This window comes from Lactuca saligna, chromosome 8 (genome assembly GCF_052625555.1).
Source record: "Lactuca saligna cultivar CGN05327 chromosome 8, ASM5262555v1, whole genome shotgun sequence".
Lineage (NCBI taxonomy): Eukaryota > Viridiplantae > Streptophyta > Magnoliopsida > Asterales > Asteraceae > Lactuca > Lactuca saligna.
In genome coordinates this window covers 247088518-247105742 of record NC_136424.1, presented here as the reverse complement: position 1 = coordinate 247105742, position 17225 = coordinate 247088518, and the positions used below count along the sequence as shown (strand labels likewise).

Below are 17225 nucleotides of genomic sequence, written 5' to 3'. Positions count from 1 at the left end.
TCAGCAAAGCCTGGTCATCGATCTCAACCCTATCTCCTATGATGCATTTATGTATCCCATAGTGGAGTGTCTCAAATACTCTCCACTAATTCTCGCACTCTCCAAGGTTGAAATCGTACCTATGGAATGTCTCTCGCAGGTTTTCTCCACCGCTCACTACGACAAATCTGTTGATCATGTCTACTTCGACATTCTTGACAACAAATCCTCCATCTCCAAGAAGCGATTTTGTTGGCTTCTAGGGTTTGAACCTGACGAATCAAGGGTTAACCCTGATTCAATCTCTGTGGGTTAACTTTTCTCCATGTTTTACAACATGGGTTACACAGAAATCCTTACAACCGTGACGAAATTCAAGATGTCAAGCCTTCCTCCTCAATGGAACGGCTTTTTCATGATCTTATTCAAGGGTTTATGTGAGCGGAGTGCAGGTTCTGACGGGGCCAGCCGATTATTCATTACCATCCTTTATGGTCTGTACAATGGGATCAACCTGGATTACGACTCGGTCCTTTGGCAACAACTGATTCAAAGCCTCGGCTCTACCTCTCGGCACACTGAAATCTCTTATGCCAGGTTTTGGACGATCATCACCAAATGGGCTATGGACAAATATCATGTCCCCACTGTGGCCAATTCTCCTCTTTCCTCGATTGGTGTGTTTCATACCACCAAGATTATTGTAACTGATCCATCCAAATTCATTTTTGTTGGCTCAATTCCATAGTCCATGTATGCTGGTGTATCCAAGGAGAGCCGAATCTTCAAAACCTACAAGGAATTTCCTCCTTCGGGTCCGATGGAGTTGACACCCAAGATGATTCAGTCTATCAATGAAGCAGACAAACCTGCTACCCGGGGCAAGAAACCATAGAAGGGGAAAATCAAGAAAGCATCAAAAGGAGAAAAAGGCCCTACTCCTAAGAAGCGAAAGTTAACAAAAGCAGCCCAATCACCTCCACCGAAGAAGAAGAAGACACAACCTAAGCGTAAACTTGTTCTTGCTTCTTCCTCGAGCTATTCAGACGATGAAGGTTCAGAATCTGAAGAGTCGGTTCGAGGAGACTCTCCTCCCCGTTCTCCTATACATGAGGTACCTGTTACAACCAAACCTATCTCTTCTCCACCTATCACTATATCTGTTTCCATTCCCATCATAACCTCATCTATTTCTATTCCCCCCATAACTACCTCTACTCATATTCCACCCACTTCTATTCCTATACCACCACCCATTTTCTCTGAAGCCACCAAAACAACAACTACTGGAGTTCAAACAAATGTATCTGATACGGGGGATCGTACTTCAGCACCCGAACATACACCTACACCTGAACCAACTTCCACACCTGAACCTACTCCCACAACTGGACCATCCACATCACCCTTATCTCCCACTCACTCAGCCGAAACCGAGACATTCTAGGAGGGGAAGATATGACCTTCGATTCTATTTACTACAACCCCTACCAGGTTCAAAGTGATGATGATGATGATGCTCCTGTCACCAAAAAGCACATCAAGGAACTCCACGAGAAGATTGATAATCTCATCACTTCTTCCTCGTCCTCAAAGTCTCATATCTCGGAAGCTTCCATTAAGCACCAAGGCACACAAAGCCTCAATCAACTCCGCTACTGCTGCTATCGACAAATCAACAAAGGCTTGTGTTGCGGCGATCGAAAAAGTCAAAAAACTATTTCAATATGCTAACATCTTTCTGGAGTCTTTGCAGGGGGCAACCGAAACTAATGCCACAAAGGTTAGTTCGGTTGTGGAGAAGCTGGCCACTTCCGTACAAACAGAAAAACAACATTTCGCCAGTCTTCGTCAAACCCTCAAAGAAGACAACCAATCTTTTCAGTCATCCGTTGAATATCGTCTGCTCAAGTTCCAACAAACCCTTGCAACAGAATATTCTTCAAGGGATGAGCTTGCCTGCAAAACATCTGAGCTCCAACTTACAAGTCATCAACTCTCCCAAGCAGAGAAGGAGGTCGACTCTCTTCGGTAGGAGAAAGCTGTGGTCAAAAGTTGTGTTTCGGATGTCCACGGAGCCCTCTCCAATATCATTGAAGCCCATGATCCGATTCTCAACTACTCGGTGAGGCGAACTCTTGCTGAGAAACTTGCTCCTGCCATTGCCTTGCTTAGCCGAATTGAGGGGCTTCCTGAGCAAGTGGACCATCCAAAACAAGGGGGAGAAAATACTTCAAAGGGCACAGCTCAATCTCAACCTCCTCCTATTTCCAAAGCTCAATCTCAACCACTTCCAATTTCTTCATCAGTTCCACCTAAAGCAACTGAACCAACAAATGTTCATGCATTAGGTTCGGGTGCTCAAGACAAAGGCAAACAGGTTCTTAATGATAGTGATGGAAGTGAAGATAAAGAAACTATTGCTGACATTATGAAGAAACAGGTTAGGGAGAAGGAGCTTGATACAAATGCTCAGATTGCTAGGGAGGCCGAAGCTAATGAAAGGAAGATAAAGGAGGCTCATGATCTCCTTGAAAGCCGAAAAACCCTATTCCCTCCTTGGACTCTTGAAGAGCTTGTCAAAGAAGCTATCGAGTCCCCCAGCATCCTTTGGCTTGAACCCGTGATCTCCTTGGACCGGGTCAATTCGGTTGATTCTCAGTTTGACATGCCCTTGACCCAAAAGGCTTTCATCTTTCATGCATTCTCCCACATAGCTGAAGTCCCTCATCCTCACCCGAAGGTTGATAGGGAACTTATCGATTTCTATCTGAGGATTGCTCAACCTCAGTATCAGACGTGGAGTGCACAGAAGATTATCAACGTTCGGGTCCTTAAACCCGTTCGGGAGGGTAACTTCACAAATGTCAGATTCAAGGTCTTGAGGGGGGTCCGACAAAGCCGAACATGCCATTTCTCTCGCTGATCTTCCCAATCTAAATCCTCATGACTGGATAATCCTGCACAACATTCTCCTCGTCAATGAAATGGAATATGGGCCGATCATAGATCATTTCAAGAGGATGTTGGTGTGTTACATTTTGGAGGTTGCCAAGTTGGATCAAGAAGTTGTAAGTGTACTTAGAAAGAAGCCTACTATCACTCCAGTTGGTTCTGCAAGCGACTTGAATAGAATGCAGATGGGGAAGATTGACACAAAACGGAACTCAGTCATGTTCACCAGGGCATAAGGTCAGAAATGCCTATTCGCTTTGGCTGACAAACATCTTTACACCACTTCCTGTTTGGAGCATGTTGTGGGGATCATCAATCGATGCAAGCAGAATTCTGAAAGTGATAAGAAATACTTCAACGACCCGATCAACTGGTATATTCATTTCCGACAAACACTTCTGGCCATTATTCCTTGCTTGTTCAAGACCGTGAAGAAAGCTGGTGTCGTAGGTGCAAGTAATCCGAAGTAAGGTCTCGCCCCAATTGACGCAAAGGGGGAGATTGTTGGGTTTAATATGTGTTGCATCTTGGGCTTGTTTCTTAGCCCACTTTTGTATCCAGATTGGGCTTGTCAATCTGTGATTTAATTATTAGGGTTTTAGTATTTATAGATGGTTGCATGCATCTTGGTACGTAGCTGTTTTAGTCGATCATTCATAATGTTTTTGTTTCTATCGATTGTAGCCCTAAAAGCCTCTACAACGGAAGTTCTTCAGCGAGCTCTGCTGAGGCATGAATTTATTGAATCATTCAGCTCTTTGTTGGTTCATTCTTTTGTTTGTTATTTTGTTTGCATTATTCTGATAAACCCGTGTAAGATCTAAACGATCAAAGAGTATTTTCATCTTATCAAACACGTTGAGTTCAAACACCAAGTGAACACATAGAGCTCAAAATACTTAATGAACACATTGAGTTCAAAAACACCAAGTGAACACATTGAGTTCAAAAATACCTAATGACCACATTAAGTTCAAAAATACTTATTATTTCGTCTCACATCAACTATTTCATCTACCCATGTTCTACCCAACATATTTGTGGATGCAAACACATATACAATTTAAATCTTTTCAAAACATGTATAAAACATTATTTCAACATCCATCTAAAGTAAACAAACAATTTATAAACACGTTGCACGTACTTCATAGCAAATACTTCATATTCATGTGTTAGAAGAAAGTACCTACACACTCACTTGATAATACGATGATCGGACAACACTACGGCTCTAAATGTAGAATTCTTCAGGGAAACCGGGATGCTTCCTTAAAAACTAGGTCTCTCGCGGGCAGAGTTTCGGCTCGGAAACTTTACTTCTCTGGATCTTCGAGGCTTCGAGACTTCCTTCGGGTGTCGAGATTGATACTAGGTCTTCGGGGATATAGCTTGCACGCAAAACGAGGTAATACGGGTGAGAGAGAAGAAATTTGGCAACCAAACTCAGCTGCCCTTGTGATCTATTTATAGGGTGAATCTAGTCTCGAACGCAGTGCGTTCCTTGGACGAACGCAGCGTGTTCCGCCCTGTGTCATGGCTTCCGAACATCGGACTTGACATGCGACGGGGAAAACTCTGGGCTCCGAACGCGGGGCGTTCCCCCTTTGGTAAGCGTGCCTTGTACTTCAAAAATTCATATCTTTCACATACGAGCTCCATTTTTGACGTTCTTTATATCCACGCGAAGGTGAGATTATGCTCTACAATTCTCATTTAGACTCCGTCAGCAAATTTTGACTTTATTTTTATTATACTATTTTTAGTAGGCCGGGACAGAAAAACCCTGTTAGAAATTCATAACTTCTTTATCCGACGTCCGTTTTTGTCTGTCTTTCTTCCGTTGCACTACTATCGACGAAATCTTCGATTCTCGTTTAGATTGTTCCGGCTAGAATGTAACGACCCAAATTTTCACGTCCAAAAATTTCATTTTTAATTAAAAACTTTGCAAAACATTTGTAAATAAACAACATTCGATCATATCATTTCTTAAAACATATTTCGTGTCTGCAAACCAAAGCATGAAATCAATTATAATGTCAGAGTACAAATCCCAGAATAATCTCATAGTGCGGAAAACAACATGTGTGTATGATGTGCTGCTACCGCGCCAACTTCTTCCCCTTTGATGAAGAGGTACCTGAAACCAAAACTATAAACTGTAAGCACGAAGCTTAGTGAGTTCCCCCATCGTACCACATACCATACAATCATATAGCATACATACTGCCAGACAATTCTGGGGCGCCCGACCTACCCGGTACGGCCGTTCTGGGGTGCCGACCTACCCGTGCGGCCATTCTGGGGTGCCGTCGTACCCGTGTCAAGCCATTCTGGGGTGCTGAACTACCCGTGTCAAGCCATTCTGGGGTGCTGACCTACTCGTCGGTCTTAACAACCGACTCTCGGGGACTATTCCACCCCCTACTGCTACTATCAAATATATCATCACATAAACATATTATCAGACATATCTGGGGTGTCCGAACTACCCTTCGGTCCTAACACTCGAACTCGGGGACTGTTCCCCTCCTATTACCTCTGGCTCATATAACAGATTATACTAGCATATAAACATAACATCACATACTGTCAAACGTATCTGGGGTGTCTGACTACCCTTCGGTCCTAACAATCGAACTCTACTACTATCACATATAACATATCAGGTAGTAGCAAACTTAGATGAATATCACAAAGACAATCATCTAACACAAAACTCCTACTGGTGGGCCGACATTGTGGCCGGAGACCCACCGCTACTGGAAGGTAACTCACCTTGAAAAGTAGCTGCTGAAAATCTGCTTGCTAGACGACTGACTGGTGCACCGGCAATCCTCCGGCTATAAAATCCATAAACATAGATTAGTCACTCCTAAATACCCTTAGGTCAAATGAATGACCTACCCCAGGTCCAAGGTCAACTCCTTGGTCAAAGTCAACTTCCAGTTGACTGGACTCGCCGAGTCATGGCACAGACTCGCTGAGTCCGTATCCTACTATCCCAGCACTAACTCATCAAGTCCCTATTCCCACTCACTGAGTCACCCTTAACTCACTACTTGGGACGATCAGACCGACTCGCAATCCGACTCGCTGAGTCCGAGAACAACTCGCCGAGTTCCAAGCAATCTTCAAAGGACTCGCTGAGTTGTTCATCCAACTCGTTGAGTCTTAAGACCATCTTCTTAGAACTCCCCGAGTCCACTTTGGAACTCACCGATTCCCTTCAACCCTCCTCCCATACAGACCAAATCCGAGACATGCAACGGTTCCAAACCATAGATCTAAGCTCCTAGGGTATGCTTATCATGTAAAGTTGCAAACTTTACGTGCATGCATGGCCCCATGAGCTCCAAAAGGCAATTCCAAGCTCTTTATCAGGTCATACACTCAATAGGGACCTCAATCACTTCAAACACAGAGACTTTACACTTCTAAGGTGTCCATAAGGTCCATATCTGAAGTCCTTTAAGAACATAGAGCATAACTACATGGGGTTTGAGGTTTTAGGGCTTGAAAACCATCAATTAGGGACAAAAGGGGATCCAATGAACTAGAGATCAAGGTAGGAACTTTTCTACCTGAATAGAAGCTTCTCACAGTGTAGATTTCGGATCTACTTTCCCTCCTTGCACTCTTCAACCTCCTCTTTCTTCTTCTAAGCTCCAAACTTCATTCACCAAGCCAAAATCACTCACAAGAACAATATGGGGGCTAGGGTTTCGCTCTACAGCTCTCTGGAAGTGTTAGGGACAAGGGAGGCCGAGTTAGAGTGTTTAAATAGGGTGCAAACACCCGGGTTAGGGTTTTACTCGCCCTACATGGACTCGCTGAGTCTGGGACCCGACTCGCCGAGTCCCTCACTTAAATCCCGCCCAAAAATCGCTCCTACTCGGCGAGTTGGGCCTCCAACTCACCGATCCAAGGCAAAATGAAAAAAAAAAACATAAACGGGAATCGTACCATGAATCCGGTGTTACATAGAAACCACTCGATATCATATTCGAGCTTTGGGCTGCATACCGCTAAACTAAAACTTAGAAAAATCATAACTTCCTCATACGAAGTCAGATTTGGACGTTCTTTTTATGCATGTTCTTGGGTTAACGTATTCTACGAATTTCGTTTAGATCGCTAAGGCCAAATATCGCTCTATCGTAAATTCACTATTTACGTCGCGCTGTGTCGTGCCGGTTCTGTCTCGAAATTTCGACATGTCATAACTTCTTCATTATAACTCATATTTCGGCATTCTTTATATATTCGGAATCCTTGTCACGACTACTACACCTTAGTTAAGATTACTCCTTCTTAATAATCTTCCATCAGAAAGTCATTTTCGACGCTTATCATCACTAAATTGACTAGCCCGGATCTGCGAGCGTTACAATTATCTCCCCCTTGGATGATTACGTCGCGGAATCATCAACTAAATAGTACTTGTATAATGATTCCATACGCTATCTTTTCATCCTAGGTAATAACCATAACTTTTATGTTTCCTCGAAATAGTATCTAACTCTTGGACTTCTCGATAGTAGGTGGTGCTCAATCCTGCATTTGCTCTTCATACTATGTTGGACTTTCAGTTGTAACCTTCGAGTTACAAAATAAATCCTTATTAAGGACTCCTTCTTCTTCTTAGGATAAATACTTTCCTTCATCTATTGTAACCGACCGATTTGTCATGTTCTAACGACCTCTCATCGTATAAAGCAACGTTTAGACTCAAGTCTCTTAGAGTCGAATTCCAGAATGGAAAATACATTCCCTCATATTCTAATGTGATATAATCATATTTTAGCATGTAGCATCTCTAGCTACAAACTTCTTTATCAACGAGCGCGATGCTATCAGTCGCATTGATTTCAATCTTCTGACCTCAGTACAGATGCTACATCGAACTTGGTTCTCCGAACCACGTAACAAACTCATCGTAGTCAGACTCAATTTGATATGACCACTAGGGTCGGAATAACAACCATCTTACTAGTCATTACTGAAATAAGGGTAATGACATACTTGAATAAAACATAATCAATTACTAGCTTATTGGTAACCTTGTGACTTTCCCTGATCAAAGTGTGAGTCTTGTGCTTCCGGTAGTATAAGCCTCTACTACCATTCACACCTACTAATACTCGTCCCAAGTATTGTCTTGCAGTTAAACCAAGTTACCATACAACAACAAAAATCACACAATTATCCAACACATCAAATATTAACACAACAAATATCACCTAGACATCCAAACCATAAATATCACACAAATATCAAAACCATGGTTTATATTATATCTTGAAACGATTACACAAAGGTTCAAGTTCACCCTACACTATGCCGCTAATAGGCTACACTTCCTAATACTAGCCATATCTTAATACGAAGTTTTCATCCTTGATTTCTCGTATTGACATCTGCTTCGTCAAGGATCATGTGGAATGCCTTTGGCTTTGCTGGTTCTTTCTTCTTTGGGCAATTGATCAAGATATGACCTTTTTCGTTACACTAATAACACACTTTCTTACTAAATGCACACTCATTGGCGTAGTGCCCATACTTTCCACACTTGAAACATGTGACCTCCTCGCCACATCATACATATAGCCATTGAGATATTTGTTCCTACCGGTTTAGGTAAATATTTAATGCGTTCCCGGACTAGAGAAGTCATTTTTGGAGGAGAAACTATGCGTTTTTGGGATTTGTGTGCTCCTTGGTTAGAACCCCTAAAGGGTCACAAACCAAACCGAACCAATAATATAAATAATTGTTTTTAATATAATATAATATTAAATATATGGTATATAATTATATTTGAAATTGAAATTTTAAAGAGCAATTATTTGGAATTAAATGAGATACATAATTTTTATCATATTAATATAGTTATAAACACCCTATCATTCACTTTTTTTTATAGCAATTTTCTTTATGTTTTTCATTTTTTTATAGCAAAATAATTTTTATTTTTATGTCATTTTTGACCATCATAGTTAACTAATATTAACCATTAATCAATTAAATCTGTTAACCATAACTAATATTAACCGATACCGAATGACTACCAAACTAAACTATCCAATACACATCTCTAAATTATCCAATACGGCAAAACTTGGGATCTTTTGCAAAAGAGTAAACATTCAAGGGTTTAAAAGAGGAATTAATAGAAACCAAGGGAGTTTTTCTGATTTACTCTACTTTTCGAAGTCCTTTGGAGGTAAATGTTGCAAAGATGTAAGGACATAAATGTCTTTTGACATAACCGAAATATCATGACTCACGTTCTCAACCGAATATCCCTGTTCCTACCCCATCTCTCACTTCCATCTCCACCGTTCTCCACTTCATCATCTCCGGTTCTCGCATGGCGGTTCTCGGAAACCTAGCACTGTTGCTAGATGTAACTTCACCTCGAAACACAGTAATCGACCGTAGCAAAGCACGATTACTCCCTTCCGACATATTTTTGAACTTGTTCAAAAAGGATCTGGTAACACCTCCATCTAACCTCTACGCTTCGTTGCCGCCAAAAGGCGGAATCGAGTTCGAGAAAGATCCGACAACAACGCCGCATCGCGGCGTTCGTGGAAGAAAAGCGAATTCCAAGTTTAACGAAGTCGATTATGAGAGTTCTAGTGATGAAGACAACGGGAATGGGTACGGGGATGATGAAGATATCGACGATGAGAGGAAGAAGAGGTTGGCTTGGGAGACGGAGATGAGGATGAGAGTGAAGGAGATTGAAGATATGCGAGAGTTGGAGAAGAAAGCTGAGGAGTTGCAGAGTCGTGACGAGGAAGATGAGGGTGAACTTGGAGATGAAGGTGATGGTGAAAATGAACGAGAGGAAGAGACAGAGGAAGAGAAGAGGATGAGAGTTCGAAGGGAGCTCGAAAAGGTAAGGTTTCTGCTTACTCCAGATCTCAAAATTCACGCCCCATGATACAGTAGAATCTGTTCTTGTTTTGCCTGTGTTCATTATTTGTGGTTATTGTTTCATATTTGACTTTATTTGTTTAAAATCAGAGAACTTGAAGCTCATTATGTTTAAATTTTGACTTGTTTCTGATCCAAAACCTCGAAATTCTGTGGCATAAACGGTTGGTAGAGATGATCTAACAAGTTCATAACTACCTTTGAGCAAAAATACAACTTCATTCATTCTTAGAAACCAAAACCTAAAATTTCAACACATAATTGCAACTGATGTCATTAGTAACAGAGCTTTATTGATTCCTTTTACTATACCTAGGATCATCAGCAATATGAAAGAAGAATGTAATCGGTGATCCAAATGGATCTTCGCACATTCTGCTTATATGTGGATTTAACTTTAGTCTAAAACATTAACAATTTTGCAGCCAAGTTAGAAAGGTGAATGATTTCCAACGATTTTCAAATAAGTAGGTTTGTGTCTCAATTTATCGATATGGATTCCCATGTTCCAATAACACATAATTTCTTGTTATCTTGATAGGTTGCTAAAGAACAAGCAGAAAGGAGGAAAATGGCTGAATTGATGTTTGATTTGGGGCAAAGAGCTTATGGAAAGGGTATGTATGGGCGTTCGATTGAGTTCTTGGAAGGTGCTCTCACAATCATACCAAGGCCCACTTTGTTTGGTGGCGAGGTTGGTATCCATTTTAGGGTTTTTTGTTTTGAATGACTTTCTCTATAATGGTTTTTTGGTAATTTTCAGATACAGATATGGCTAGCTATGGCTTATGAAGCTAATAATCGCCATAAAGATTGTATTGATCTTTACAAGAAGCTTGAGAGTAGTCATCCAAGTGTGAGTATTAGACGCCAAGCTAAAGATCTGAGATATATCTTGCAAGCTCCTAAGCTCAAGATATCACAGGAAGAAATGGTTACAATTCCACTTATTGGTTCTAGCTATGACAGGTTAGTTCCTATCAGCAACTTTCTCTTTGTTAGCCAATATCATTTTTGATAATAATGACGAGAAGGGCATTCACGTCTTTTGCACAGACAAGAGATCGAGCGTGAAAGCGAGTCTCTTTCCCACCTTGTTCCAAAAAAAAAAAAAATGCAAGTTTTGTCCTATTGACATGATGACATCATCAGTTCAAGTCCAATGCACACCTGACACAGTATAACCTGTTATGTCTTGTCATGAAGCTAGTTTGTATTTACTAAATGGAAAATAAAACCTTTCTAACCTACTTTAAAAACAATATAATAATATCTTGGATCTTTAACAAACATAAGAAAAGTTTTCCTTGCATTTTAAGTAGATAATTAGATTTTATATTGCTTGACCCAGAATCAGATAATTAGATTTTATAAAATTGGCTATTTGTTTTGTGGATTCTAATCATTTAAGGAACTAATATATAAAATTACCAATAAGGGTATTCTTGTGGAAAAATGAGAGGCTTCTTGTGAAATGAGTAGTAAAAATGTCTATAAATAGATTAAAAGGAGAGACACATTATATAAAATTGTAGGGAATTGAATTCCCTTAAATCATGAAATACCTTACCCCTAGGAATTCAACGTTCCTTCTTAAAACTCATGGAATCCAATTCCTATCCTTTGTTATTCTTTACATTTACACAAATATTCATTAATCTGATGTTTATGAAAATACAATGAACCCTTTAAATTTATTACAAATACCAATTCGTTTTTCTCTCTCGTTTCACAACAAATCTCCCAATGGTATTAATTTTGACAAATCGAAAATTTGATTTTATGAGTAATATTTTACATCAGAAAAGAATTTATTTAGAGTTAATTTTGCTTCACCTATATGTATGGTCAACTTTTTGTTACTTGAAGTTAATTTTTTTATTTGTGAAGTAAATCTTAAAATGTTAATTTTAATATTTAAAAAGGTTTTTTCAACAATAAATTAGTAAGAACAAATTTAAAACATAAAATAATAGAATCTCTTTTCATTTCCTTTCATGCCAATGAAACACACGAGTGAGTTAAATTTCTTTGGTTTTCAAATCCTTTAAATCCCAATTCCCTTGACAGATTTTATTGTTTAATATTTTGTAATTTATTAACATTATTTTGGTTTCTTCTTTTCAAGATTATAATTTTTTGTAATTTATTGTTTAATATTTGTGTTACTATTTACTAATATAGTAATATGTGTAATTTACTTTTTATGTAAAGGTAGTTTAAAAAGGTTCCGTTAACAAGAATTAAATAAAAGTGCACTTCAAAAATAAATTTCGAAGTATTTAAATAAGTTTCATGAGCAAGAAGTTAATGAACGACAATTCAGTTATTTGCCATTATACACATTTCAAATCTTTTGACCAATTTACAAGCCGAATAAAAATATTCAAATCCATTTCCTACGTAGCCTGGATTTTGTTTTAGGGCAGACTAAATAATTTACAAAATATGAGTGAATAGCAAAATACTTCAAATGATAACAAAATATAACAATGTATGCATTAAAAAGTAAAATGTTCATTTAAGTTGCATACAACACTTTCTTACATCATTAAAATCATCTAAAAAGAAGTTTAAACCAAAAAACTTAGCGATATCTTTCTCATTGTTCAAAAAAATTCACTAATCACAAAAAATTTGAATTACAAACATACTCTTATATTCTTATACAAAACAAAATAATACAATAATACAAATAATTAATTCATAACAAGAAGCAATAACTTAATTTACTACTATAAAAAGTATAAAATCATTGCAAACCTATTTGGTAAGAAGTACACTAAAAATTGTCTATGAAGATAACAAAAACAAGTAATCAAGTAATTAAGTTAATAGAAAAAAATAATATACTAACCTCGAATAATGAGTTCAAAGTGAATTAAAATGAAATACGAAAGAGTGAGGGAAACTATTCAAGAAGTGGTAATGGACAAAGTGTTATTCAATTTCAAGTGTATATATATATATATATATATATATATATATATATATATATATATATATATATATATACTATCTTATAAAAGAAATCTAACTATTTCTAAAAATAGATTGATTATAATAATAATATTTTTTTAAGACGTCCAAATGATGAAGCTGATAGTACAAGTAATCATTAATAAAATAATATTAAATTTTAACCACATTTTGAATTCAAAAATTTATCATCAAATCTCCTTATATTTCTCAACAATTTGATATGGTTCCCTTAAATCCCGGATTCATTCAAATTTTGAACCCTTTTAGATATCCTTAAATTTAGCATGTTGATTCAAAATATTCCTCCAATCGCATATACGTCTTTGTTCCCTCCTCTGCTATAAAGCCCACTGTCCAGGAACAAAAAATGACTTCATCTCCCAAATAACACCATAGTTTGATTATTTTATCTTCGACATGTACTTTCTTTTGTAACATAACATTTTTGTAGATCAAACATATCACCGAAAGAATTTACACGCCCCGCCGCTTTGCGCGGGTACACTGCTAGTATATATATATATATATATATATATATATATATATATATATATATTACCATGTTTTGCAAATAGTAAAAAGAGAATGTCTATGATTTAAAATTATTTGCATGATAAAAGAACTAGATCCCATGAAATCTTAAAATATAATTATAATAAAAGGTTATATTTAAAAAAAATTAATTGAAGTTTTAACTTTTTCTGAAAAAAATTAAGAGTAAATTACACGAATGGTCCCTATGGTTTTGTGTAATTTGCGCGTTTAGTCCTTAACTTATTTTTTTTAACTCGGAAGGTCCCTACTATTTGTTTTTGTTACATTCTTGGTCCCTAATGTTTATTTTTGTTACGCACTTGGTTCTTATCTTACCTAAAAATACTATTATTTAAATATGAGAAAATTGTGGGGTGGATAAGGTAAGGTGACGGAGTGGGGTTGGGAGTGTGTTTGATTAAATAAATGAAAAAAATCAAGAGCAAAATAGTCTTTTTAGGTAAGACAGGGACCAAACGCGTAACAAAAACAGATACTAGGGACCTTCCGAGTTAAAAAAATAAGTTAGGGACCAAACGTGCAAATTACACCAAACCATAGGGACCATTCGTGTAATTTACTCAAAAATTAATATTTATTGAAGATCATATGAATAAAAGCAATTTATTATAATATATATAATATTTCATTCCGTTAATTCCCTCTTTGATTCTTGCATATCAAGTGCTACCTAACAAAATCCCTTTCGTTCCAAAATATTATACAAACCAAACGCCCATCTGACTCCTTTATAATCATTTTTTTTTGCAACCAATATAAAACCGATTACATAAACCCTAAATAATCAAATAACGCGAACATCTATTAATGCAGCTATGCGGTAACATGGACGGATAAAAATAAAGAGAAAGAAGAAAGAAGCAACCGACTGACAAGTAATCAAGTCTCATCGGGCAGAGACTACCTTGGTGACTTTTTGGTATGGCGACCGCCCGGTGATTTGGTAAAAAACCAAGCCTTTTGGGCAGCTCTAGTAGTCTGGGTGGCGCTAGTCGGAGCTGCCCTATATCTCCAGTGATGTTTGGAAAATGCATTCTGCATTTTCTTGTTTGAATATAATATTTCTATAGAAGATTTGTAATTCTGTCTTTTTATTGTATATATGAATGAAGAATTGAAATTGTAATTATTCTTGTGTTTATGTAACTTATTTTATCAATGATAAACAACTGGTTTTTTGTCATTGAGAAATTTTGGTAGAAATCATGTAATTTGTTTTTTTTTTTTTGATTTTCCATTATATGCTTTAAATAGATGTTGGAACTCCTAAATATCTAGTTAATATGAACTATATCAATTGTCATGTAGGAAAGCGTTTAGAAAGAGGTGTATATGTAGACAAAAAATAATAATTGGAGGTGACTAAACGAAATACTAAATGTTTTTACTGTACAAAAAAAAATGGAGGTGATCAAACTGGTTTTTGTGGAAACACAAATTTTATTAGACCATAAGACGTGGATAACTAGATGTAACATTATTTTGGTGTCACATCACATGCTACATCATCAATGGTGTTATAACACTAAGTGAGGAAATAGGCAATATGTTGTATCTTGTTATGACATTTTTTTTTTCCATTTTATAATTTATTTTTTTATTTGTTATGATTTTTTTTTTTTAAATTGAGAAATATTTTTTAAATATAAAAAATAAATAAAACATAATGTTTAAAAATTATAAAAAACAATTAATTTTTTTTAGATTAAAATTAACATAAAGACTAAATTACATATAATATTCAAAAACAAAAAAAAGAAATAATATCCAAATTCAAAAAAAAAAAAAAATACAACGCTATTCGTTATCGTTATTGTTACCATAGAAGATATAATCCGCCAGGTCCTCTCGAAGTTGTCTGTGTTTATTTGCATCTTGAATGTCAACAACGCGATGCAAATAATCTGTTGTTCCTGGTTGAAACTGAACATGTTTGAGCTCCGTTGGCATATAGTGTGCAATATTTCGCCCTTTATCTTCTACTACCATGTTATGCATTATGATACATGCATACATGATATATCGTAAAGTTTCTAAATCCAATGGTCGTGCTGCATGTTCGACTATATGCCACTTCGCCTTCAGCACTCCAAAAGCACGTTCCATATCCTTACGTGCTCCTTTTTGTCTTCTCTTAAAATTTTGTCTTGCTCTTCAACTGGGTGGCGGAATGCCTTCACGAATGTGGAATACTGAGGATATATTCCATCTGTAAGGTAATACCCATATTTGTATTCATTTTCATTCACCGTGAAAAGGAGCATCCGGGACTTTTCCATTCAAAAGATCGTTGAATATTGGCGACTGATCAAGAACGTTGACGTCGTTGTTGGAACCCGCAACCCCAAAAAAATGCATGCCAAATCCATAAATCTTGAGAAGCGACAAGCTCTAACACCAATGAAGGTGATCCGTGATGACCACTTACGTATTGCCCTTTCCATGCTACCGGATAATTTTTCCATTTCCAGTGTGTGCAATCAATGCTTCCGATCATTCCGGGAAACCCATGGCGTTCTTCATGCGCCACATACAATTCTTGCAAATCATGCAACGAAAGTTTCCGTAAATACACGTCTCCAAAAGTTTCAACAACACCCCTTGACAATGTATACAAACTCTCTCTTGTGGTTCTTTCGGACATTCTCATATAGTCGTCCATGGTGTCGGGTGACTCCCCCATAGCCATCAAACGAATGGCCGCAGCACATTTCTGCAACGTTGTAAACACCTGTCTACCTCTAGCATCATATCTTAATTGAAAAAATTTGTACCTAAACATAAATTAATTACTGTTTAAAAATATATTGCATATGTTGTAAAATTAAAGAAACATGTAGTACATTTTTATTTATTTTGTATAAAAATATAGTAAACAAACGATACCGGCTTTCCAAGGCATTGGCGATTCGTAAGAACACATCCTTACTTAAACGAAATATTCTTTTGAAGTCCTTCGCCCCGTATAAACAATTATCTGCAAAGTAATCGCGATATAGATGTTCGTGTCATTCCTTGCGATTTCTGTTTAACATCGCACGTCTTGTTAGTAGCGGGGCTGGGTCTGGTTGTAGCAGGTCGGTAGTGTAATAATGATACATCATCCTAAAGAAAATATCGTCATCTGAATCATCGAACGAGTCGAAAGGATCCATATTTTTTTTTGAAGATAATTGAAAGTATGTAGAGAGGAGAAGAGAAAGTGTGTGAAATTTTTAATAAAATGAGAAGTATTTATAGGATAAATTGTTTTTTTTAATAATTATTTTTTTTCAAACCGTTGCAAATTAAAACTCAAACGGTCACAATTCTTCCGTTTCTTCCTGTCGCCACGCCAACGAGAATCACCCTCGACGAGTTGCAACGAGCAAGGGGCGGTGTTCCCCCGTTATGACGGCGTCGAGAGATACCACATCACCCGCATCGAACCTCGTTGTGGCCCATACCGTGTCCTCTTAGACAAAATTAATTAGAAGAGAATAGATGGTATTGAGCAAAAGCAAGTTATTTACTTTTATTAGGGATAAGGTTACGATCACTTTTTTGTATTGTTTAGTATAAAAAAATAGAAGGAATAATTGTTGAAATTTGTTTCATCAAAAAGTTTTTTTACTTGTTATATTTTTAATATAAATACTTTTATGAATTTAAACAGTTTTCATATGTTATTATTATTATTATTATTATTATTATTATTATTATTATTATTATTTTAAAAATAAGATCTCTACATCATCCTCCTCCTTTTGAAAATGACTCGTCCTCGGGTCTTTATCGTCAATACGTTTCATTTAGGGTTTTCAAAA

General features: G+C 37.1%; 2 protein-coding genes across 2 annotated transcripts; one reads left to right on the top strand and one right to left on the bottom strand.

The window, feature by feature from the left end:
• The first annotated feature begins 9229 nt into the window (after nt 1–9229).
• LOC145010846 (Tetratricopeptide repeat (TPR)-like superfamily protein) lies at nt 9230–14602 on the top strand. Its single transcript, XM_078969396.1, has 4 exons — nt 9230–9844; nt 10424–10576; nt 10646–10851; nt 14233–14602. The coding sequence occupies exons 1-4, from the start codon at nt 9311–9313 to the stop codon at nt 14435–14437; spliced, it is 1098 nt and encodes a 365-aa protein (XP_078825522.1). The 5' UTR covers nt 9230–9310; the 3' UTR covers nt 14438–14602.
• Nucleotides 14603–15216: 614 nt separating this feature from the next.
• Nucleotides 15217–15525, bottom strand: LOC145010580 (uncharacterized). The gene has a single exon (XM_078969103.1). The coding sequence runs from the start codon at nt 15523–15525 to the stop codon at nt 15217–15219; it is 309 nt and encodes a 102-aa protein (XP_078825229.1).
• Between the last annotated feature and the right edge of the window lie 1700 nt (nt 15526–17225).

What these genes read in the sequence shown, in the direction of transcription:
- LOC145010846 (XM_078969396.1), top strand. Translation starts at nt 9,311, where the DNA reads ATGGCGGTTCTCGGAAACCTAGCACTGTTGCTAGATGTAACTTCACCT. An exon ending in CCACTTTGTTTGGTGGCGAG is followed by an intron (nt 10,577 to 10,645) that starts GTTGGTATCCAT and finishes GGTAATTTTCAG; the next exon opens with ATACAGATATGGCTAGCTAT. An exon ending in ATTGGTTCTAGCTATGACAG is followed by an intron (nt 10,852 to 14,232) that starts GTTAGTTCCTAT and finishes CTATTAATGCAG; the next exon opens with CTATGCGGTAACATGGACGG.
- LOC145010580 (XM_078969103.1), bottom strand. Translation starts at nt 15,525, where the DNA reads ATGGAACGTGCTTTTGGAGTGCTGAAGGCGAAGTGGCATATAGTCGAA.